The sequence below is a fragment of the Pseudorasbora parva genome, chromosome 9 (genome assembly GCF_024679245.1).
Source record: "Pseudorasbora parva isolate DD20220531a chromosome 9, ASM2467924v1, whole genome shotgun sequence".
In the NCBI taxonomy this organism is placed as follows: domain Eukaryota; kingdom Metazoa; phylum Chordata; class Actinopteri; order Cypriniformes; family Gobionidae; genus Pseudorasbora; species Pseudorasbora parva.
Genome location: NC_090180.1, coordinates 34,821,419 through 34,846,370, shown reverse-complemented (window position 1 = coordinate 34,846,370; position 24,952 = coordinate 34,821,419). Strand labels below are relative to the sequence as shown.

General features: G+C 37.7%; 2 protein-coding genes across 2 annotated transcripts; one reads left to right on the top strand and one right to left on the bottom strand.

Annotated features, from left to right (window-relative positions):
* The first annotated feature begins 2,047 nt into the window (after window positions 1–2,047).
* Window positions 2,048–15,131, top strand: nfatc4 (nuclear factor of activated T cells 4). The gene is made up of 13 exons (XM_067452378.1): window positions 2,048–2,675; window positions 4,652–4,812; window positions 6,181–6,687; window positions 6,822–6,997; window positions 8,953–9,115; window positions 9,604–9,704; window positions 9,794–9,895; window positions 9,982–10,169; window positions 11,490–11,630; window positions 12,232–12,287; window positions 12,386–12,512; window positions 13,290–13,982; window positions 14,803–15,131. Exons 1-13 carry the CDS (start codon window positions 2,540–2,542, stop codon window positions 14,871–14,873), a joined length of 2,622 nt encoding a protein of 873 aa, XP_067308479.1. The 5' UTR covers window positions 2,048–2,539; the 3' UTR covers window positions 14,874–15,131.
* Window positions 15,132–17,773: 2,642 nt separating this feature from the next.
* ftr66 (finTRIM family, member 66) lies at window positions 17,774–24,437 on the bottom strand. The gene is made up of 6 exons (XM_067453248.1): window positions 23,861–24,437; window positions 21,048–21,143; window positions 20,724–20,945; window positions 20,482–20,632; window positions 20,287–20,346; window positions 17,774–18,496 (listed from the first exon to the last, which is right to left on the bottom strand). Exons 1-6 carry the CDS (start codon window positions 24,239–24,241, stop codon window positions 17,967–17,969), a joined length of 1,440 nt encoding a protein of 479 aa, XP_067309349.1. The 5' UTR covers window positions 24,242–24,437; the 3' UTR covers window positions 17,774–17,966.
* Between the last annotated feature and the right edge of the window lie 515 nt (window positions 24,438–24,952).

Sequence of the window (24,952 nt, the reverse complement as noted above, 5' to 3'; positions counted from 1 at the left end):
TAATTGTGTATTTTTTAATAATGTTTAATAATTGCTAAGCTAAGCTAGCGGCAACCCTGCCAAACTAAAACAATTCGTGCACTGAGACAAAAATGCATTTGCCCACATATCTAAATGTTGGAAAGAAGTTGAATAAGCCCTATTTCTAAAAACGGTGGAGTGTTCCTTTAAGCATTTTCAACCTAACCCGTCAAACTGACATCAGCTGAGAAGGAAATCTGTTTCCAGACCAGAAGTAACTTTTCAGATTTTGCAAACAATTTTTTCTGTGTATTAATTGCACAGATTAATTGTTCACCCTAAGACCTGTGATATGTGCTAACAAAGGAAACAGGGTCCATTTTGATTTAATGAGGACTTTAAAAATGAAGGTTTTTGGATATGGTTCCATGAAGAACCTTCTTCACACTTTTAAAGTCATGCATGAAACAGATGTTACGACAGACTTTTCTTCCCTATTGTGACATGAAATGTGAAAATGTAGAGTAGGATTTGATTTCGATTTTTGTTAGATTTTGATTTTGTTTTGGATTTTTGAAATTTTTGGATCGTTTGCTATTGATGTGAATATGTTATGGTATTGCGACACATAGCCAAAAGGGGATATCAGTGACACACACGCACACACCCACACATTTTTCAGTGACTAGGCTAATGACAATATGGCACTTTAATGTAAACTACTAATATATATGAGACATTTCTGTGAGAGAGAGAGAGAGAGAGAGAGAGAGAGAGAGAGAGAGAGAGAGAGAGAGAGAGAGAGAGAGAGAGAGAGAGAGAGAGAGAGGGGAAAACTTAGCGAGAAAATACACTTCCTTATTTCTGACCTCTGAGTCATTATTCAGTGACCTGTTTCCCATGAGTAACTTAAGCTTCTCCAAACTCTCATGACCGGGTTCAATGGAGCACCAAAGTGAGCAGCTTAATCCTGGCTTTTCACGAAGTTTATAGTTACTCATTTGCATATATGTCATCGTGACGTAATTGGAGGCTGTGTGGGAACTAAACACACTAGCTATCTTTGCTGTCCACATGATGGCAACATTCTCCCATAAATACGCTTTTGGTCTATGATATATATAGTTGAAGCCAGCACAGATTGCTGCTGATGAGAAGCTCATGAATAACTCTGATATTTATATAACTAAATGAAATGAACCGCTTCACAATCAAGCCCAGTGTGCTTAAGACCATAAGATTCCATTTAAAAAAGGCTCATATTCTTTATATGCTCTATTTTCATCCAGAATTATGGCTGTTCACATCACTAAATTAAATGGGAATGTAATTCCAGCACTGATGAATCCCAGCCAGATGCCTCTGTAAATCAACGTATCAAGCAACAGATGCCATCAAACATGAGACAAACTTTAAAATAAAGACAAAAGATAATTATTGTGAGAATTGTCAGAGAGCAGGAGAAAGAGGGAGAGGGAGAACATGTTTATTTAAGTTTTTCATCTCCCGTCTCAGACAGAGTGCAGACTACAGAGGATAATGAGAAACAGATCTTACAGGGTGAGGGAAAGGAGGGAGAACTGGGATAAAGAGTTGGGGGAAAAGGAAGGGGAGGGACATAGAAGGGGGAAAGTATGATGGGAATAGAGAGAGAATGACTGCCGTTATGGCGTCATGGACGGACAAACCTTCAGCATCACTGTCTTGTCTAAAACTAAAATAGCCAATAAGTTGTGTTAAGCATGTGGAAAAGGAATATGAAATATGCTTTTCTCAGAAACTGTTTGCCAGAAAAGACCTTTGCTGGTGCCTGTCCAGGGAATTCTCCATTGGACAGAATAGAATGTGTTTCTGCTTTTAAAAAATGTGTGTTGGAATAGATTCTTGATGTGGGTATCATAAAGTTATACTTCACCCTAAAATATGTAGTTGTAGCTACTCACTGGCCAATCAACACACTTTGCAGCAAAAAGCGGGCATGTAAAGTTAAGGTCTGTTGATTGAAAGGTCAAAGAGCCAATAGGGAGCGAGTAACGGTGCTGGGGAACCCGCCCAAAGGCAATTAAGGGTAAAGAACGAAAAAGAACTTCATATAACTTTTTTTGTTCTATGGTTGTGGAGGTGTGATGGTGGTATGAATGTAAATTCTACGGATATTTGCTGTTGACCGTGAACGTATGTGGGACTTGACGCTGTGATATGGACGACGGTTCTGGACGATGGAAGTTCGTGAGATGAAGTTATAATAACCGACTGTCACGGAAATCGCAGGCGACTCTACGGGGAAGAAAAAGTTAGATAAAGAGATGAGCAACTGATAAACAGCAAAAGCGATGCGGAAATAAGAAAATGATCCATGCAAATGTGATAGGCTACTTCAGCTTGGGATAACTTTTCATTCTTTAATGTAGCCTAGTGCAAGGAAGGCGCACGAAGGAGAAAGTGGATCGCGTATAGTGACATTCTGGAAAAGCTATATGGCTCCCACGAGTTTTAGACGGAGCCGATATTGAGAAGTGAGAGAGGGTCAGTGATTTATCTGTCGCCGGTCTCGGTTGTACTTTTCTCGGAGTCAGAGATGGGGGCCGCGCCGGGCTCGGGATGGGAGGAGGGAGAGTTCGAGTTCAAGCTCGTGTTCGAGGAGGATCCGCCGCGCCACAGCCGCTGCGGCCCAGAAGAGACCGAGAGCGGCCAGACGCATCATGATCCAACCGGTATGAGTGTCGGTTGAAAGGATGAAAAGTGTGGCGCATATGAGTAGTTATATCTGAGCTGGTAACCTAGTTTATGTTCATAAACTATAAACCATAATATATAGGAATAACTGTTGTCTCCTTAAGGTGCTTTGGATAAATTATTTGGGTTTCGATCATTATTAGAATCCTACATAATATGCAATATATATATATATATATATATATATATATATATATATATATATATATATATATATATATATATATATACGTGTGTGTCTGTGTGTGTGTGTTAGCCTAAATACATATTTTTTAAGTAACGTATTTAAAAAGTCTAAAGGAGTCAATGATGTGACGCCAATTTATAGCACATTATGAACCGGTTTTCAATTTCTGAATTAAAAGCAATATTTATTGTTGTCCAAAAGGTCTTGGAGGTGCACTGCCTGAACAAAAACATCATAAAACACTCCATCCATAAAAAAAGTTGGCACATAGGCTATAGTTTAGCTTTTTATTATTATTAATATTATTATTATTATTATTATTATTATTATTATTATTTAATAATAATTATGATGATTAAAATATTATTCATATTTTGAAGAAGGGAAAAAAAAGTTAATCTGGCAAATCAGCAAAATCCTTAAAGCCATTTTGTTGTCACGTGACAAGAAAACCATAAACAAGACATTTATGTATGAGTTCAGGTCGTTAAGTAAAAAAAAAAAGCATTATATTACCATTGACATATTTGAAGTTTTTTAACAATAAGTTGTGGACACTGGTGTATTAAAGGTGGAAGGAAAATATTTAAGTAGTTTTGATGATGGTGGTTACACCAGTTGACATTTTTATCCTTATTTGTCATTGGCAAAACAGTTTTGTTCAAATTTTAGGAGACCTTTTGAATGTCTTTACTTTTAAAAAGGCGCAAAACATGGAATATCTCTAAAGAATGCTTACATGTTCATGTAGTTTGTCTCACTGCCCATGTAACTAAGTTTTATTTGCTGAAGTGTGCGTGTGTTTATGGGTAAGTGTGGAGCACAGCGCAATGTGTTTTTAATCAGCTGTGCGTGTGAGCAGAGTTAACAGCTGCCATCTGGACCCGAACCCTCAATCTCTGTTTACTGAGCATGCATTTAGATACCTCCCTCCAATATTCCCTCCTTTTCTGTGCCCTGTTTCCCCCTCCTGGCATACATTCTGTACACCCATCCTCCGCCTTTATGCTGGCATGAAGTTGTAGAAACATGCACCTCAGGTTTCCGTCCACACACACCACATCACTTTGCTGCCTTTTACCGCAAGTGCTTTCTTCTGATGTTTACTATGTTCTTAAGCGTTGCCATATTTACTTATTTGTTTACTTGTGCCCTACATCTTATTAACAATATTAAGGATTACAACTTGTGTAGATTCTGAATGTTGAACTTTAGAATTGGCCCTACAAACATTTACCATGTTAATCATAGTTTACCACATCAATAGAGCAGTGACTGCAATCAAGGGCTTTTTCTAGTGCGATAAGTTGATTTTAAAGTAGCTTTTATAATATTTAACAAATGTGTTATAAGCGTTCATTATTAAGCTAAATTATTATTGTGTATCACAGGGGTGCAAACAAAAAAGCCTCCTTATGACAAAAATAAAATAAGCTAAAGAAACTGCCATTTTTGTGTAAACACTCATTGCTTTGCTAATGATATGGTATGGCAGATTGCCATAGATTTCAGAGACGTGTCGAGATTTCAGAAATCAGACCATTTGGAAAACCTTGTGGATGTGTTCTGAGGTAAACAAGTCTGTGTGTACTTGGAAATAATGAATGACGTTTCCACAAAGGCTTCCCTGTGTTTGTTATGGTTTTCTATTGAGTGGTCTTGTGTCTCATGTTTCAGCAATTGTTTATCCCATATGCACATACTTGCAGCTCAAAAAGCATGTGATTTGCTATGTACAAATACTCTTTTTTTCTATTTCGTCTCCAGACACCCACTTGACTTCCACACAGGCTGGCCAGCCCATGGGTATCCCCTTGCCTCCAACGTCAGCCGGCCGCAGGGCTGGGATGCATTCGCCACCCCCCAGACGGGCATTAGTCAGGGAGTTCAGTGGCACTTACGAGAGTTTGCCAGCAAGATCAATACAGGTGAAGCACATTTGCTTGAATTGTAGATTTCTAGAACTTGTTTATACAAGGATCACATTACACATTGTGATTAATTATGGCAAAATAAATCCAGATATCTGGTTTTAATTTCAGGAGTTCATTTTTGTTGCCCAATAATGTTTATTGTGAATAGAATGGGTTGCCATGACCTGACCTCCAATATTATTTTGGCACATAAGGTCTGTGCATAAATGTTAGAGTTTAAATTCAATTAAATCAAATACAATTGTCCTTTAGCATTTCAATTCAACACAAAACCAAGAATCAACCCTATTTATTAAATACACATTTCTGGCCGTATTGTATTTCATTCATCTGCAAATTATTATCCAAAAAACAAAACATGTTTGTCTTTGTAATCTTGTTCTGTTGGATAAAATCAAGACCTTTCTCTTTTAAAACTCAGAAATAAGTTGCGTCATAGAAGTACACAAGTTGAAAATAGGGCATGGAATCGTAAAAAAAAAAAAATCATGATTCTGGTTCCGCTTCTGATTCCTCATAACATTTCTGATTCCTTAAAGGGATATTTCACCCAAAAATGAGATTTTGATGTTTATCTGCTTACCCTCAGGGCATCTAAGATGTAGGTGTGTTTGTTTCTTCAGTAGAACACAAATTAAGATTTTTAACTCCAACCGTTGCTCTTATAATGCATGTAAATGGGGTTTTATTCTAATTAGACCCCATTGACATGCATTATACAAGCAACATGATCATCTCTGAACTATCCCTTTAATGGTTCCATGAATTATTCTTTTTATTTATGGAAAAAAGGAATTTAGAAAACATGCAATTCCATTGTTAAATCAATATATATATATATATATATATATATATATATATATATATATATATATATATATATATATATATATATATATATATATATATATATATATTGTTAACTAAAACTGTTAGGGGTTAACAATATATAATAAACTTATTTGTTCAAATTGCAAAGATGTTTCAACTTTTTAGATCCGCATTTTTAGAAATTAATTAAAGCTAGATATAAATACAAAAAAAACTGAAAATGATAATTAAAATGTAAACAAAAAAAAACTAAAACATTTAAAATAAAAGCTAGTTCCACATAATAATAAATACTATCATAGTATATAAATAATACTAAAATAACACTGCATATGAAGAACCAGTTAGTAACTAAACTGATTTAAAACTAGATAGTTCGGTGCTGTGTGTGTTTGATTTACTAAAAATAACTTATGACTTAAAGTCATAATGCATAAAATGCATAAAGGTCTTATATGGTCATGCTGGATACACTCATTAGTTGTGTTGCAGCGCTGCTGTGGTAGTTAAATCATTTCACAATTATTGTAGGTATCAGAGTCTAGAGTGCTTGAGTGCCCTAGTATCCAGATCACCACTATCTCTCCTGAAGATGACTCAGGCCCGGCGGCGGGAAGTTACTGGGACAGTGGGGGTGGCTGGGACAGGGAGCGTTTATACCTGCCCCTGCTGGATTCCTACCGTGATGTCATGACAGGGGCAGGTTCCCTCAGCCCCAGCCCCAGCCCTGCTTCCAGTTCCTCATCCCGTGGATGGTTGAGTCCAGCTTCCAGCTGTGATTCTCTCCTGGTGGAGGAGGATGAGCTCAATGAAGCTGCTTCCCACTTCTGCCTATCGCCCTCCTCGCGCCCTACATCTCCCGGGGGCAAAAAGCGCAGGAATTCCCCAATGGCTTCCCCCAGCACCTCCCGCAGAAGCAGCTACTCTGAGGATCTCTCTTCCCTCCCCGACGCGGGAGAAACCTCGGCTCAGTCTCAGGCTCCAACCAGCTGTGAGCTCAACATCCCACAGAAGACCAGGAAGACCTCTCTGGAACAGGTGATCCTCTTGAAATCGTTAAACACACTGATGGTCCATTCTTGGTAATCAAACAAAGAAATGAGTGTGTTGTTTAAAGAATTATTTCTGTCACATGACTATCTTGGTGTGTTTCTGGGTGTTTGCCAAACCAGGTATCATCAAGAGATATCGAACCAGAGCTGACCCCCATTCAGAACTCTGCCTGCCCCCTCCCAGAGGTCGCTCAGTTGAGAAGGGAGGCCCCCACAATAGGGATGGACTACCTGTCTGTGCCTCCTGCTCTGGGCTGGGGCAGAACCAGGGCCAGCGCTCACAGTCCTCTTTTTAGGTTAGCACACATCTTATTGAATTATGCTTCATTTTCATCGTTTAGAACAGAATTCTGCCTACTATTTAAAATAGTATGTGAAACAGTATGCAAACATTTCAACTGCCGTGTTTTACATTGATGTCACAAGTTTAAAGTTAGAGTAAAAAATAGGGACCAAAAAATGATCAAACAAAACCGAAACGCTGCAAACAAACATGAGCTGCATTTTACAGTTCCTTCCGAACCAAAACAACGAGCTTATGCTGCATTTAATCCATGTCGTAACTGTAATTATGAGATAGCAACCCATGATGGCCCAAATGAATATGAAAGCAGTCAGGTGGTACAATTAAGAGCTCTTTAAGTTTTTTATGTCCATTGTTATTGTAATGTTATGTGCTTTGAGACATGAAGCAATTTTGAGAGATGGCTTGATGGTTATGTTTTGCAAACTCTGTTGTGTGCTTTTATGTTTTTTTTAAGGAGGCATGGCTTTGGAGAGCGCCCTGAATGGAGGGTGGGATTTTAGGATTATTAAAAATCCCGCTGTAGTCAATAATTTTAGCCCTTAAAACTTAATCTTTTATCAAAAATACATATGTAAATGTTTTTTTCCTGTGATTTTGTTTTATTCATGCCTTAAAATAGCTTGAATGTAACTCGAAACCCTTGTTTCCATTTAGTGGAGCTTGCATATTCATGTCCCATGAATATGCAAAATAGCCCCGCCTCCACCCACTCGTACCAACTCAGAGATCATTGGATGTCATTTGAGTCTGCAGTGAGCATCACTTGTCTTGCAGAGATCCACTCACTCAACTAAACTGTAGTAAACATTGCACAATGGCAAGTGGAAATACTGGTTTAATTCAGCCATATATGTTTGAACCAGAAACTGATTTAGAAGAAGAAGAAGAAATATTTTTATTATGCAGGCTCGTATACAATTTTTCTGTTCACCATCTCAGAGTCAGACAGCTGCCTTCCTTAGAAACACTTTGAACTACTTAGAATGTCAGTGGAGAGAGGTATATAAGTCATCAAAAGTAACATCATAATATACATCATATACATAATTCACCTGAATGTACACGATTTTTCATACCAACAGAAAAATACACTGGGATAACCTGGCTTCTCTTGAGACTCCCCTGCAGCATAGTAATGATATGCTAAAGCCCGTCCTCACGTTGACCTGATTGGTTATAAGGTAGTTTGTGACATTAGAAATACCGGCGATTTCAAAGCGTGTTTTTTAAAAATAAAAATAAAAACGCATACTTTTTTTTCACTGCAGTTTTTAGGAGAAAATACTCAGCAATGGTGTTGACTTATAAATTTGCACATGGTTTATCTGAAAGCGTATTAAAAACACCACATAGACACATAACATTAAAAACCTGATTTTCAGCACAGGGGGTCTTTAAAGTTGTGTTCATTTTAGTATTCCTTGCAGTTAGCTCTTTTGTACACTGTGCATTTTGCCAAATGTAGTAAGTCATTCGGGTATTCAGTGAATACAGAACTTTTACTTAAACTACATCAGAATACCGTAGAATATTTTATCCCTCAATGCAATGCACACAATTTGACATTTAATTTCCAGTGTGCTGGATAAAATATCTAAGCAATATCTTCATGATGTCATAATCAATGAGTCGTGATCAACATTTGTAACAGTCTAATTATTTAATCAGAATTTAATCTAAAGCAACATTTTTACCCCCAAAAATTGCAAAGATTATAAATGTATACAATTTTCTGTATTAAACATGCAGCATGGTGAGGTTATGCTACAATGTACTGAGGTTACGTGATAAAAATGCAACATACTACAGTTGCTGTAGTTAGTCATGTTAATCATGAAATGTTAATCATGAAATAATACTTTAGGTTTACATTCTGATAGGAATCAGAATAATGTCTAAGACTTCTTAACTCACATCATCTCTGCTTCCTTATTACTTCCACAGATCTAATGCACTGCCGCCACTTGACTGGCCACTTCCTTCACAGTTTGACCAGTATGAACTCCGTATAGAGGTTCAGCCCAGACCACACCATCGCGCTCATTATGAAACTGAAGGAAGTCGAGGAGCAGTAAAGGCATCACCTGGAGGACATCCAGTGGTGAAGGTACTGCTCAGCTATAATTAATATACAATCCTGCACAGTCGGTGCTGTTACTTCATAAGTGTGATTTCACAGCAAGCCCTGAAAAATTTGGGCTGTCAGTGCAAGTTTTATAGACGTCTAGCCATAGCCCAAAATTATACTTGCCATCAACGCATAGAAAATGTCAAAGAAATTAAACCAAACACCATGTAATCACTGTTGACTTTGCTTACATGATGGAATATCATTTCGCAAGTTATTTCAGCAAAAAAAACGACAAGTAACCAAATTCAAGGTTGTTTTGGCTAGAAGTGGTTTACACGGTCTATAGTTAACCGTTACGGTGAAATGACGGCTATTGCTTGTTGGGTTGCTTTGTAAGTGTGGCCATTTTACCATTCAAGAAAAAAAAATTTGTATATCAGTATTATTAACAAACAGTGTTATTGTATATATCTTCAATTATTAAAGTGATTTAAATTTTTTGCTTTTTTCTCTCTGGCATCCAGCTTGTGGGTTACACTGAGAGACAGCCGCTCTCCTTACAGGTGTTTGTAGGAACTGCCGATGACAGATCAATACGTCCTCATCCTTTTTATCAAATACATAGGTAAAACTCTATCATATTCTGCAGTACTGAACAAAAAATGTGTTGCTAGCTCCATGGCTTGACGTGTGATATACTTATTTCTCAAACAGAGTAACTGGGAAGATGGTAGGCACAGCTAGTCAGGAGAGCATCCAGGCTGGCACCAAACTCCTGGACATCCCACTCAACCCTGAGAACAACATGACTGCCCTGTGAGAAAGAGACATTAAACCTCAGATTAAATGTAATAGACACCTCATTAGGTGCTCATGCGTGAATTCTTGTGTTTCCCTCTCAGCATTGACTGTGCAGGTATTCTAAAGCTGAGGAACTCTGACATTGAACTCCGTAAAGGAGAGACGGATGTAGGAAGAAAGAACACTCGAGTGCGGTTGGTGTTCCGCACACACCTCCCTCTGTCTCCGCCCATCGTCCCACCAGGACGAGTCTTAGCCCTGCAGGTGGCCTCTTTACCCATTGAATGCTGTGAGTGAAACGAAACACAATTATGCTTGTTACATAACTCTGTAACTGTAAGTTATCTCTTTCGTGTTTTAATTTCATCCTATACACTTTTTAAAAGTGCATTGCAGTTTGGTGAGAATACATAATGCTGTTTCATATCAGCTCATTTGAATGTATGAAAAGAATGAATCTTGTTTTTAATCAATTTTTATTTTATTTTACAAATTAAGCCATATATTTTTCTAAAATACCAGCATTATTTAGACGCTCACATTGATTTGTAGAACAATCTTCATTAGATGTTCACTCAAATTTAAAGGGGTCATGAACTGTGTTGTTTTATTGTTTTGTGATGTTTCTTGGGGTGCACTTATGTTAGAATGCTTTTTGCATCAAAAATTGTCATTATAAATAAAAGGCATTTTCATACCCTGATTTTAGCCCTCTGCTCTGAACGCTCTGTTTCTGCTGTGAGAGTTCAGTGTAAACGCCCACTGCTGTGATTGGCTAACGTCTTTTCATTTGAAATAGTATCACTCTCTCTTTTAGCGCGTTTTTACTATTACAGCTCTCATGGTTAACTAATCGTGAGTTGCATTACATTTAGATCTATAGCATTATATTCAGATTGTGGCATTGAAGGTTGCAGTGATGATCATTGTAGCTGATCACAGACATGTTAAGCTCATGAAAGCAGTGATCTCATCATTGCAACTCAGTTTCTGTACACTAACAAATGCTTTCATCTAGCAGTGCAAACATGCTATAGATAAGAGATTCGTTGAATAAAACAGGGGTCACTAAAAAAACGCTCGCTGTTTGATTGACAGCTGCAGCAACGATTGGCGCTTTCTTTGATCACCGAATTTAATCACCGTTAATAACAGATTATTTTCATCCCATAAAGAGAAACCATGCAAGTTGACGTTTAGTCACTGGTTTGATTTACTGACACATAGACAAAGAACATCTGACTGTACATGAATCATTACATTTCAGATCAGACATTAGAATGAACACAGTTACTTACATGTTGTATTAATGTTGAGCCCAGACACTGCACAATATATTGTAATCCTCAACGGCATGTTTATTGCTTGGTAGCTCGATCCGGTTTAACACCAGGCCTATGTTACTTTAGGCTTTTCGTTTGCTGGACCTGGTGTCAATAAAAGCTTAAATTGGACTAACAAGGAAGTTTTCAGTTTTGAAATAGGATATTCTTCATAGTATGATGACCTCTTATATGCCAAAAACTCAAGGACAATTCGATTTCGTAGTTCATGATCCCTTTAAGATGAACTTAATGCTTGATAAATGTATGCTTGTTTCCGCCTGCAGCACAGCGCTCTGCACAGGAGCTACCTGTAGTGGAGTCTGTCAGTCTTACTTCCTGTGCAGCAGAGGGAGGGGATGAACTACTTCTAGGTGGGACCAACTTTCTACCCACCTCCAGAGTTTTCTTTATGGAGAGAGGATCAGGTATTCTAGTGGGGCTACATTAATGCACATTTTCATGCAGAAAAGAAAAAATTTGAAAGCTGAACTGTTTTATGCGTATCGGTCGTTCATTCATTTACACGATAACAATGTTCAATCAATGTTACATCGCCAACTACTGGCCTGGCATGCATAATACAGCATTTGTAGTTGTTTTTTTGGATCTGATGTGAATGGGAATCGTTTTGACAACATTGTCATCTGTACACGAAAAACGTAAATGTACTCTAAAGACCAAAGTATATTTTTTATGAGTATGCGAGGGGACATCTATTTTATGCGTATGCTGCGTGACGTTTGTACTTTGTACACGCAGGTTACACATTTGTTTGCAGCAGTATTTACTGGGGTAAATATTTTCCATCACAAGAATAAATGACTTTACATTTTAAAATGTATTCAAATAGAAAAGAGTTATTTAAAAACCGAGCATTGATTAGAATAGGAGACTTCTGTCAAAATCGGTTATCTTACTGACCCCAAACATTTGAATGATAGTGTACATTATAGCTTATATGAGCACATCTTAGGAAGAATACAAATCAGTATTGTTGTATTTATTATTATTATTGTTTATTTCTAGATGGCAAAGTCCAGTGGGAGGAGGAGGCACATGTGGACAGGGACAAAAGCACTGAGGTAAATCGACCATACACCTTAACTATGACAAGAGTTAGACTCTGTGTAGAACTTGAAAGGAAAAGGACTAATTCTGTCTATATTTACTTATGGTCCAGAATTTGCTGTGTGTACGAGTGCCAGCCTATAATGATCTTTCACTGAGCCACCCAGTATCTGTCTGCCTGTACGTGTCCAATGGGAAGAGGAAGAGGAGCAGCACACACTGCTTTAAATATCTGCCCAGTGAGTGTTACACAGGCAGCAGTTAGCTGTGCTTTTACATGGTAGAATCCCTCTGCGGATGGTATTAATCAGTATGCAGTATGATAGGAAATGCAAAATATGTCTTTTGCATGCCATGTGTAATAAATTTCCTGTTCTTTTTCATAATTTAAAAGTGTGTTCAACACAAGCATAATGTGCTGCTTTGACCTCAGATGAAGTGTTGGAGGCAGCATCACAGAAGAGCCATTTTAATATTTCTTTCTCTTATCTTTTTTAAAGAAGAAAGAAGAAGATATATTTTTAATAATAATTTTATTTCAGTAAGGACACAATCAATTTATCAAAAGTGACAGTAAAACATTTCTAATGTAAAAGAAGGTTTCAGTTTAAAATAAATGCTGTTCTTCTGAACTTTCTATTCATTAAAGAATCCTGATAAAATTCTATCACAAAAATATTATTTAGCACAAAAAAAGTGTTTCCTGAGCACCACATCAGCACATTAGAATGATTTCTGAAGGATCATGTGACTCTGAAGACTAGAGTTATGGCTGCTGAAAACTCATCTTTGACATCACAGGAGTAAATGACTATTTAATATTGAATATTTCTGAATGTTACATCTTTGATGTTGTATGTATAAGCAAAGTCTGTTTTCTAAGGCAAACCCAGCTCAACCAGTATTGTGAATTCGAGAATTGTTTGGCTGACCAATGCCAGATAAACAGTACACAGGAAAGTCATTCAATGTCATAATCTGTCTATCTTGCTTTGTGTGTTTTCCTCATTTTCCAGTCATGTTTAAAGAGGAAGATCCACTCCTATCCCGTCCCTCCATCTTGCCCCTGGAAGGGGTGACGCTTTGCCCTATGGGGAGCGGCAGTGCTGTCGACATGAGGTCAGATCTATCCGTAGATGACAGAAGCATGTCTTTCCACCTGCCTCCGTATCCCAATGAGTACTCTTACTCCTTGCACGGCTACCAGGAGGACTACTGCCGTAAACCAGAGGTTATCGAGGACGGTGGCGGTCGCGGCGCACTGACCGAAAGGCATCCTAGCTTTGAGAGCCTGGAGCTGGGTTTCACAGAGCTTCTTCCCCCTATGTACCCAAGAGCCTCACAACCTCTTTCCTCCTCCCCGTCTCCCTCTCCGTGGCTCGACTCTCCCTATCTATCCTCTTCCCCTTCTCCCTCACACTCTTGTTCTCTGAGCCCATTCCCTGCCAGCAGTCCGATCTCCACCTCGCCACTTCCTCCACTCTCTCACTCCCCATATCCACATTGTCCTTGCCCCCAAGAGATGTGTTCCTCGCCTCCGTCAAATACTGGCCACTATCAGGACCTGTGCCCCCCTCCGTACGGCCAATATGAGAGCTGGGAGCACCAGATGCGCTCTTCTGAAAGAGACACCGCCTCTAGTCTGAAATTGGAGGGACACCCGGACTTTACAGGCCCTTCACCAATGCAGCATATCACATTAGAGGAAGGTGGGTATGATTGATTGTGTAAATTGCTCATATTCTAATTCTATACTATCTTTGTCTAAAAAAAAAAAAGTTCTTAAACATCATGTGCTGCTTTGACCTCCAATAAAGTGTTGCAGATAGTATCACAGAAGATTTTTTTTCTCGTATTTCTTTAAAGATGTTTTTTACTCGGCAAGAATGCATAAATTCAAATAAATTCTGTTCTTTTGAACTTGAACAATATCTTTAAAAATGTATATTTGCCATTACTGGAATAAATTACAGAAATTATATATATATATATATATATATATATATATATATATATATATATATATATATATATATATATACAATATTTCACAATATTACAGTTTTAAAATATTTTTGATTACATACATGCAGCCTTGTTTAGCATAAGAAACAAAAAAAATTGAAATGACCCCAAACTTTTGAATAGTAGGCTACTCATAAAATATTATTTAATATTATATATAATGATTAAATAAAATTGTTAATTACAATAATGTAATATTTTGTATTAAATATTATTGAATGTAAAATATTATTTTATTATAATATTTAATAATACCAAATGTAATGATAGCGATACCAATAAGCCAATAGTTATATTGCATGTTATGACCGATAACCAATAAAAGGCTCTTATTACAAATTTAAAATAAAACACAAAAAACTACAATCAGTGATTTCAAATGCTTCAAGTGTATTTCGGCATCACAACATTATAATTTACAGAGTGAAAATTGATAATAAATATGAAATTTGCTAAGTAGAACTAGAGTCTCATGATTTCTACCATCATTTCTCATCCTTACAGTGACTGAATTCATCGGAGAGGATATCAGATCCTTTCAGATGGAGTCTCACATGGACAGTCGACCTGGATGACAACATTCTCTCAGTTGTAGTCCAATGATAATCAGTGTAGATAATGTCATATCAACATTTTCTGTATCATTTCTTATGGTATATTGCTAAAATATGCCAATAATAATAAAGACTGCTGTACTTCAGTGGTGTGGTAAAACAGAAGGAAGGCGTACAGTTGTAAGTATGTAAGTATGTAACTGTTACTGCTTCCTGACTGCATATTTGAATGGAACTAATGTTTTTAATCTGTATGCAAAATAAATTATCATTATATTATTGTTTTGGTCCTTTAAAATGGCCTTTTATGGGGGTTCCCTTACGAAATGAAAATATATTTACCAATATATTACTTGAAATATATTATAATATATTGTAAATACATGGAATAATATATTGATGGTATTATACAATATATTATATATTCCTGTAATATATTGCAAAATATATAAATGATTGCCGCTTTCATATACTGCAATATATTGGAGAATATAAATATTAAATCCCATATATGTGAATATATTGCCTAATGTATTACATGATATTTTCCAATATACTGCAATATAATTTTGTTTCGTAAGGGTAATTCCTTTAATGACGAGGTAATGTAGAACAAAAAGTTATGCTTTTCCTCATTCGCTCTTTAATCTGGGAAACTGACTTAATTTTTGGCTGTCTATTTGTAGGATCACTGAACATGTCCTTTGTACACAGTGTCTTGGTAGTTTGCACCCCTGCCCCACAGAGGAAATATTACGATCCTCAAACATCTAAATATTTGTGAAGGCAGATGACTACATTTATATTAATTTAATTCATAGTCACTAAATTGTCAGAAGACAATGCGTAAGTATTGTAATTAGTGACTAGTTTCTTTTTCATGGTTGACAAACGGCGTCTCAATCAGCTCTCTAGTTCAGCAGTCAGGGCACTGATCAGGGAGTCACCCCATTGACTTAAATCCTTATCAGTGCCCTGACTGCTGAACTAGGGAACTGATTGAGACGCACCCAAAGTGTAAATGAAGCGAAATGAAGTGGAGGAGTTGAATGAGAAGAGGGATGTCTGCCCCCTAGTGGAAATACTTTAGTTTTCGCATAATATTTTTAAATTCATATTTTTGATTCATAAATGACTTTAGATGGTGCTTGTTCAGTTTCAACTAGCCTACCGTGGAAGCATATAGTGACTGGTGGTAAGCACAATATCGAATGTAGCCTACTCGAACATTTTACATGGCAATTCAGATATGTTGAAGCTAGACTAAGTCATCTATAAAAACACGACATTGGCATCCATGTACAATTGGGGCATGGGTTTACGAATAGTTTTCTTAGTAAATTAATTTAGTCCCATAACATTATTATGTCATTTAGATGTTTAACAATGTACCCTTTTAGTTTTAATATAGGCTATCAGTAGAGGACAGGGAAATGGGTGAGAGGGTAAACCTACATTTCATTAGAAGACCATTTGCGTTTGCTCAAATGAGTTATACCAAAACGAGCTTCGCGGTACAGATGACAGAGATAAACTAAATATTTAGCAAAAATAATGCATTTAAGGTAAGGTAACGTGGTCTATAAAAAAAAAAATCTGGATTTAATAACCTCAATCTGTAGCTGATAAGCAAATTTCATCTCAGTTGTAAATCAGTAGGCTATAATTAGTCTGAATCACCTCAGTAAGAACTATGCTAAAATCTGTCTTGTGGGAATGTTCTGTTGTTTCCAAAACAAGCAGAACTGCATCTTGATGCACTGCCAAATAGCAGCTTATTTTCATCTCTAAACTGGCGCTAGTGTAACATGGTCTGAAACCACATTGGAGGTCGCATGGACCCGAATCTTTTCCTCAGTTAGTTTATCACAACCATCATTTATTCAGCCAGTCTATCAGTGCACTCACATGAGCTTAGATAAACTAGTACATTACATGTTTATAATATAATTTATTAGCCCGGTAGCCATCAACCCGCAACTTTTTATTTCCAAACCTACTTCCTGTACTTTGACTGAAAAATTGCATCGTCTTGGGAAGCTAACGCAAAATGATAGTAAATATAGTGATTTTGAACAGTTTATAGTTCACAAATTTATTTTTTAAATGATCTCATAGGCTAGCCTAGGTTACTAGTTGATTTTTCTCACGTAGTTTTTCCTGTTTGGCCACAAGAGGTCGCTGTTTCTTGTTATTTTGTCTATAAGTCTTGTGTCATTGAAGTGTGGTGCGTCATTTATTTGAGCGCTTGTACTAACTAACACTGTAATGTCAAATTGACATAAGGAAATAGACTCTACGATGTAACGAATGAGGTAGACTCTGAAAGGCGAAGCAAATATAGTACTAAACATAATGTGTTTTATTTGGATTGTTTCTGACTTTTTAATCAGAAATGACAATGAAAGTGTATAAAGGCATTTAGACAATATTAAACTCAATGGACATTCCACGGACAAAAATAACAGCAATTCATTGTGTGAAGTACTTTAAATGAAAAGACATAGACATAAATGTGTCACAAGTGTTTGGCTGACTGGACAATTTTTTTTTGTGGATAATTTAGAACTAGCCTACCATTTGTCAAAATATGCTACAGATACTTTTCTTATTATATTACCATTTACATAATTGAGTTAGTCTTTAAAAACACTAAATATGTCATTAATGTTTAATGTAATCATACTGAATATCCGTTTTTTATGTCTAAACTCAATTAGAATTTTAAATGACTTATTTTAGCCTTCACTTTATTGTTAATTCAGTAACATGATATATATATATATATATATATATATATATATATATATATATATATATATATATATATATATATATATATATATATATATATATATATATATATATATATATATATATATATACACTACATTACTTTAATATCAGCCATTAGTTATTTGCCATAACATGAAAATAATTATCAGCTTATGTGTATCGGCCAAAATTTTCATATTGTGCATACTTAGTAATAATTTCTTGTAAAAGTAGTGTTGATATTTGTTGTAAATCAATTTTTATCTTTAATATTTTATATTAAAGATAAAACCTATCATTTTTAAATTTCATTGCCAAATAGGCTGACCCTTTATTCCCTCACTCCAGCTGACACAACTTGACCGAGGCTCCACAACACACAAACTCAAAGCCAGGGTAGAGAGGTTGTGTGAATGTGGTCTGAACTCTGTGAAGGAGGATCATCGAGTCATCAATGCTGTAAAAAGCAAGTGTCCCGGCCCTATGATCTAGATAAACACCTATCTTTGACGAACCAGACTCTGCGATCTTACTGACAATCCCGTTGTGCCGGAAAGCATAACCTCTTCTGCAGCAGAACAAACTCCAGGATTGGTCATTGTGACCGAAGTGAGCTTCACTGCTTTCCCCTTTCCTGGCAATGTTGTTGTACGCGACGGCAATGTTTACTCCCATCCCACTCCATTCCACCTCCCAGTAGCTGCAGCCTGTCAGGCCTTCAGTGCCCAGCACCTGGCACCAGTAATCAAAGCGCTCCGGGTGGTCGGGACAGGATTGCTCTTGGCTCTGAACGGCCACTTCTCTGTTCCCATTGGACAAACTAAGGTCCTTGTGGGCTGTTAAAGGATTTAGTTGCAGAGGGCAGGAATCTGAGAAATGGATAAGAGGTTAAGAGATCAAAAATGTTTATTCATGGTGTATCATATTCAAAGCATGTATAAATACATATCAGATGAGAAGTTGAAGAACACTAACATCTACATTAGTTATGGTCCTCGAATTTGATCGGCTAAGCGGTGTTGCGAGATTACAGCACATATTGCTAGGCTCAAGTTGACTGCGTCCGTAATCGTTTACTGTCGTGATTAAAGGGATAGTTCACTTTGAAATTAAATTTTGATATGTTTTAGCTTACCTCATGGGCATCCGAGATGTAGGAGTATTTGTTTCCCCAGTAGTTTCAATTTTGATCATTTTAGGTCAAACCGTTCTTGTCTGTGCCTCACATAATGCAGGTCTATGGTCACCACCTCAAAGAGCATACACAGAGAAGTCCAAATTAAACAATCCCCCATCGTACACACTGATGGCCTAAGACACGAAACAAGCGGTTTGTGTGAGAAAACGAACAGTATTTATATCATTTTTACCTCTTGTACACCACTACGTCCGACTGATCCGAGGGCGCGCGTGCGTGTTTCCTGTGGTGTACAAGAGGTAAAAACGATATAAATACTGTTCGTTTTCTCACACAAACCACTCGTTTCCTGTCTTAGGCCATCAGTGTGTACTTACGATGGGGGATTGTTAAATTTGGACTTCTCTGTGTATGCTTTTTGAGGTGGTGACCATAGACCTGCATTATGTGAGGCACAGACAAGAACGGTTTGACCTAAAATGATCAAAATTGAAACTACTGGGGAAACAAATACTCCTACATCTCAGATGCCGATAAGGTAAGCTAAAACATATCAAAGTGAACTATCCTTTTAAGTACTTACTTTGCGATTGTATGTGTTTAGTATAAAAGTAATCTAGACATTCTATGTTCACCGTGTTGTCACTGACATGGGACCTACTAGCACCAGTTGTGTCGCTTCACTGACATTCACAAATCCTCCTATTACAAATCCTACCTCTTGCCAGAAGTATATCCGTGTACTTTTTGCCTACCCTTATTAGAACTGTGAATTCGGACATAATTCTTCTGTCACAAACTGTTTTTCACCTAGCCTACTAGGGATGTATGTATAATTTCGGAGTGTGGGTTTCATCGTTATGCCAGCAAGTTGCGACCAGTGACTTTATTGATTTGTTTAAAACATGGATTTATTTAGGAATGAAACAAAGTAGCCGTGGCTGCATCCGAAATCGCATAATCTCTTGAGTAGGTACTTGTAAGTAATTTGTAATTAATTAATTACTTAACCGCTAAAAAAAGTATGATCTGTATAGTATGGATGTGTGTATGAAGGTAATCTGGACATACTACATTCACTATGTTGTCCTTATCATGTGATCTACCAGCGTCGGTTGCCTACTTTTTATGAGTAGGCTACTGAATTCAGACATACTTCTTTTGTGACATACTGTTTTCCACCTACTATATATTACGGAGGTATGCGATATTGGATGCAGCCTTACATTATGAGTGAGTGAGTGAGTCATTCAATCAACCAAATCTTTTAACAAAACTGTTCATTTATAATGAAACACCTCTATTCTGTGTTGTTCGGAGACACAATGGTTGATTCTGTTTGTACTTTGCTGGGGCTCATTCACTCAAAATTAACTGGGTCAAAAATGTAAGTTTCTAAACTGTTAAAATAATACAACTTTAACAGTAAAAGAAATTGTGATGTTGGTCTGAATATCCGCATGGATGTGATCACAGCTTTTCGGAAATTCAGAATACCACGTTGCATTAGTGCAGACTTACGGTGCAGGAACTCTGATCTATTTTTGGGCACTGTGCAGTGAAGGATCTTCATTGATCTAGCTGTAGAGAAAATAAAAATCATGTGTATCACAAGGAAACTATTTACCAAAAAGGCCCAATTAGATAACAATTTGAAAATCACCTAACCAGAAACTGCTTAGGCAGAAAAATCAGCTTGGTTTGTTTCCCCCTCACCTGCTTGATAAATCCTGAGCCATTCCCCTTTAAGGACAACGTCAAGCTTCTGCTTTAGAACCGATATTGCATCGTTTACCTTGCTAAAATCTGAGAGTGTAGCTATTGTGAAGGGTGGGTTAAGAAGGCCAGAAGTGAAGGAATGGCAGTTCTGTAAAGAAAGAGAGAGAAGCATTTGTCAAATGGCTCCATTTGAGCAATTTTGTTATATATTTTTCAGTCAGCATTGGGGTTAGGATTGCCTGAAGAACGTGAACGTGATCTTCAGACTCCAGAAGCATCTCCAACTCATGATCTCTCTTTTTGAGCTCATTGATTTCTTGCTCCAATGTCTGCAGCATGCTATCCGCAGCTCTCTCTTGATCTCGGATCAGATCTCTGAACTTACACCTCCTCCTTTCAATAGACTGCATCAACTCACTGAAGATCTGTTCACCATTTTCCAAAGCAGCCTGTGCAGAGCTCTTTTCGGGCACAAATTAATTTCCAGGTTAATTACTTTTGATTCAAAACATTTGATGATTCATCCATTTTATTAAGTTAAAGCAGTTCTGAAAATGTCTTACTTTCAGGGCATCTGCAGCTTGTTTAAGCTCCAACAGGTCTTTTTCTTTAGTGTGGATTTTAAGCTTGTATTTCTGTTGTGTCATGCCTAATTCTTTCTGTGAAGAAACACAAGTGTTTTCATTGTGATATTCATGCTTTTTAACAATAATTATTCTGTGGAGGAGAATTAATGTGACATTATAGAATAGACACTGCATTATTTGGGAATTTGTTAATGTTGCCAGCATAACGTCTAGGCCTATTCCATTTGATAATTTAATATGAGTTACTCTTGTACTCATTTGTCACAAACAAATTAGTGTATAGACTTTATTTGTGAGTGTATATATAATATTCAAAGTAGCTGGCCACAAAGCCAACAGATAAAGCCTCTCTGAATGGTTAGCAGGAAGCTCTGCTATAGGGACCTTTTTGTGTAGCCGATTGAAATTTGAATGTGAATCAGGAAGTTATTTTTGTTATATTATCCTAACCTTATAACATTACACTTCTTTACAGGTTTGCTTTTTAGCCTAAAAACTTCAGCCGAATGCCTCCTTTCTCACACATTTTTTCCTTGTTACTCTGTTGCATGAACTTTTCTGTACAATGAAAGCTGTTCATATTGAGCTGGAGGGCACTTTGGAAAATGTGCATCACCTCAGCAGAAAATGGTTTTGGCTCCTAAAGAATTCTGAGGATACTGTAATTCCCTGTGTCTTCCATAAGAAACCATAAAAACGTATCTTGTCAGAGCTGCAGTCCATACATTTTTATTTATTTTTCTACAAAATTGACACAAATTAAAGGGCTACTTCAGCGATTAGCATATGGCTTTGTATCAGTAGAAACCCTGGAGTATATTCAAATGATTGTGCTTTTCCCCCTCATATCCCCCTGAGACAAGAGATTTATGCATTTTATTTCTGGAAAAATTCCTCCATTGACGCAAATTGACGATATTTGCGTCATAGGAGGAATGTTTGGCCAAAGGCTAAAGACTACAGCCAGCAGAGGGAGCTATTTCAGCAGGTTTTATAGCCGCGCATGGGGGCAGAGTCCTGCACGGGTCCATTTTTGGAGACCCGCCCCCGCCCGTACCCACAAGGTTTAGCACCAGATCCGACCGTGACCCGTGAAAAAAATCTAAATTAAATCCGCACCCGCCCAGACCCGTTAATATTTGGCCCGTTACCCGACCCGTGACCACGATAAATCACACACGCTAAAACATTCAAATTAAAATGCTTTATTTTTGATCCTGCACCTCTCTCAACATCACAACGTCATGAATGGGCTTATGAAACAGGCAAAAGTGCCTTTAAAGACTCGTTGTCAACAATTTCATATAGCTACTCCACTCACCAAATTTACTTTTAATTCATCCATTGCTACTCCTGCAACGCTCGCTCCTTCTGGGTTACGAGAGGCATCAACAAAAGTGTCAATGTCGCAGTGGTGGTGATGTGATGGGTCAAATGGGATATCGTTGTTGCGTGTATGTGTAATGGTAATTTGGACATAGAAATTGTAATAGCCGACAATATGTTCGATGGGGGAAGAAGGAGGCGGGAACCGGCGAACATTTAAAAGACTTTAACCAAACAAAACGAAAGTATTGTGGGCAGCCCCTCATGGACATCTGCCAAGCGCACACACATAATAAAACGTAAACACAACTCAACGTCAAATCCAGGTCTGGTGATCTCTCGTCCTTATATGCTTCAGAGCTCCCTAAGAGGACTCGAGGCCGGTGTGGCTCGCAGGTGACGCTCATTCACAATCACACCCCGGTCTCGCTCGCTCTCTCTCTCTCTCGATCACTTTGCCACAGAAATATTGCACATATTTTTCATCCGACGATCCGCGCTACTACCCGCCCGCACCGCACAGGGTTAATTATCCGCCCGCATCCCCGCCCTTGAATTTTATAAATGTCACAATCCACCCGTTTTAGCCATTTTTTTTGCGGGTACACGCCTACCCGTTGCAGGACTCTGCATGGGGAATGGGAGATTGCACTCACAGCACTCAGCTCGCAGCTGCAGGCATTCATTGAAACTGAACTATGCTGAGACAGAGAGCAATGTAAGTCTTTTAACTTCTCAAATTAATTTCTATGAAAATTAAGCTTCCAAAGGCATGAACTGAAAACGCGCCAGACTGAACACGCATTGTGAATGAATGCTGCGAATGTGGCCGCGATTACCTCAGCTCTCATCACGAGAGCTCATCAGCTTATGATGTTAAATGTAATCTCACTCCTGCAGTTAGTGCTTAGTGCTGTGATACTCGCGCGGTGACTCACTCATTATATTGAACAGACACGTTCAGTTTTTAATTGTAGTATCTTCTCAAACTCAGTCACAGTAATCCAGTTGGTGGCTTTGGGTTGTTGTCTTTCATCCCCATGAGACAAAAATACATTTTCTGTCTTTTCTCAATCTAGAAAGCACCAAATTCAAAAATAATTTCACATTTCTACCACATTAATTACCCAGTTTAAATACAGATTCATCTTCCCAGGGCTGAAGTACCCCTTTAAGTACATCATGAATCCATTTTCTAAACCGTGTTTTTGTCTTATCCTAAATCAGTACAGTGCACCTAATAAGGGTTTATATTCGAACTTTAGAGTGGTTCATGTCATGGTTCAAGTCGGCACCGCTGTGCAAGCACAGTACCTGCATGACTCGTCTAAACAGGGAGTAGTAGTTTCGGGTACAATGTTCTTCCGCAACACACATGCAGTTCTGTTTATTAACCCTCAGAGTGCCAACAGTCACGGACTGGTTACGTAATACTTGCACACAAGATGCTTATTTTTCTTTACCTGTTTCTTTGTGCTTTCCACATCTGCTGGTACTGTATCGTGATTTTTGTGGTCATCCATCACACACAAAGGACATATGCACTGTTGATCAGTTCGACAATATATCTCCAAATATTTGTCATGATGAGGACAGATCTTCTCCTGCAGGCTGAGGTTCACAGAGGCTTCAATCATCGAGTGTTTCTTCAAGGCAGGAGATTTGTTGTGTGCTTGAAGGTGATTTTGGCAGTAAGATGCCAAACATACCAAACAAAACTTCACAGCCTTTTGTTTGATACTTGTACAGAAATCACAGGCTACATTACCTGGCATGCAATTGCTACAAATCTCAGAGTCACCTGAAAGTTCCAGTTTCTTCGGCTCGTCCTCCGTATCTGCCATTATGGGATTTCTGTTCAGAACAGGCCTGGTGATAAATGTCCCCCAAATTATAATTTTGTTCCAAAAATCATGAATGCATCCTATGCAGTAGCTGTGCCCACATGGGATAGCCACTGGATCTTTCAGCACATTCAGGCAAATAAAACGGCAACAATCTTCTATATATCCTGGAGCCCTTCCATTTAGTTGTTTTCAACTGTAGGGAAATGTTTGACATGAGAAAGGTTCCGCCACAGAGCAGTTCCCAGTTTTGCACCAAGATTCCTGTGCCACACCCCTCAGTTCTTCCTATTTAGATAACAGATAGGTAAATGTGTGTGGCTATTGCACTGTAATGAAAATGCTGCACTGGGTGTACTACAAGCATGGCCACTGGTGCTCATTGGATGCATAATAGGTAAATATCAGATGAAACAACAAAAATTCCAAGGCACTCACGTGGTTAGGGTTGACACAGCCTTATTCAGAATGCACAAAACAAGCTTTAAAATAAGCCAAAATTACACAATATTTCTTTTTTTAATTCACCAACTTTTCAGAACCAGGATGCCTACCTATGGCCTTGGAAAACCTGGATGTCTAGACCTGGAAAAGTCATGTAAATTAATAATATAATCAAGCAAACAGATCATGGAAAACAGAACCCAAACATAATGAAACAAAACAAAACTACACATTACAAAAATGTTGACAACACCTTCTCTGGATGTT

Bases quoted from the DNA above. Each gene is read 5' to 3' on its own strand.
- nfatc4 (XM_067452378.1), top strand. From the start codon at position 2,540: ATGGGGGCCGCGCCGGGCTCGGGATGGGAGGAGGGAGAGTTCGAGTTC. The intron at 9,116-9,603 runs GTACTGCTCAGC...TCTGGCATCCAG, and splicing joins GAGGACATCCAGTGGTGAAG to CTTGTGGGTTACACTGAGAG. The intron at 12,513-13,289 runs GTGAGTGTTACA...CTCATTTTCCAG, and splicing joins CTGCTTTAAATATCTGCCCA to TCATGTTTAAAGAGGAAGAT.
- ftr66 (XM_067453248.1), bottom strand. From the start codon at position 24,241: ATGGCAGATACGGAGGACGAGCCGAAGAAACTGGAACTTTCAGGTGAC. The intron at 20,347-20,481 runs GTGAGGGGGAAA...TTTTCTCTACAG, and splicing joins GCTCAGGATTTATCAAGCAG to CTAGATCAATGAAGATCCTT. The intron at 18,497-20,286 runs GTAAGTCTGCAC...TCCATTTCTCAG, and splicing joins TAGATCAGAGTTCCTGCACC to ATTCCTGCCCTCTGCAACTA.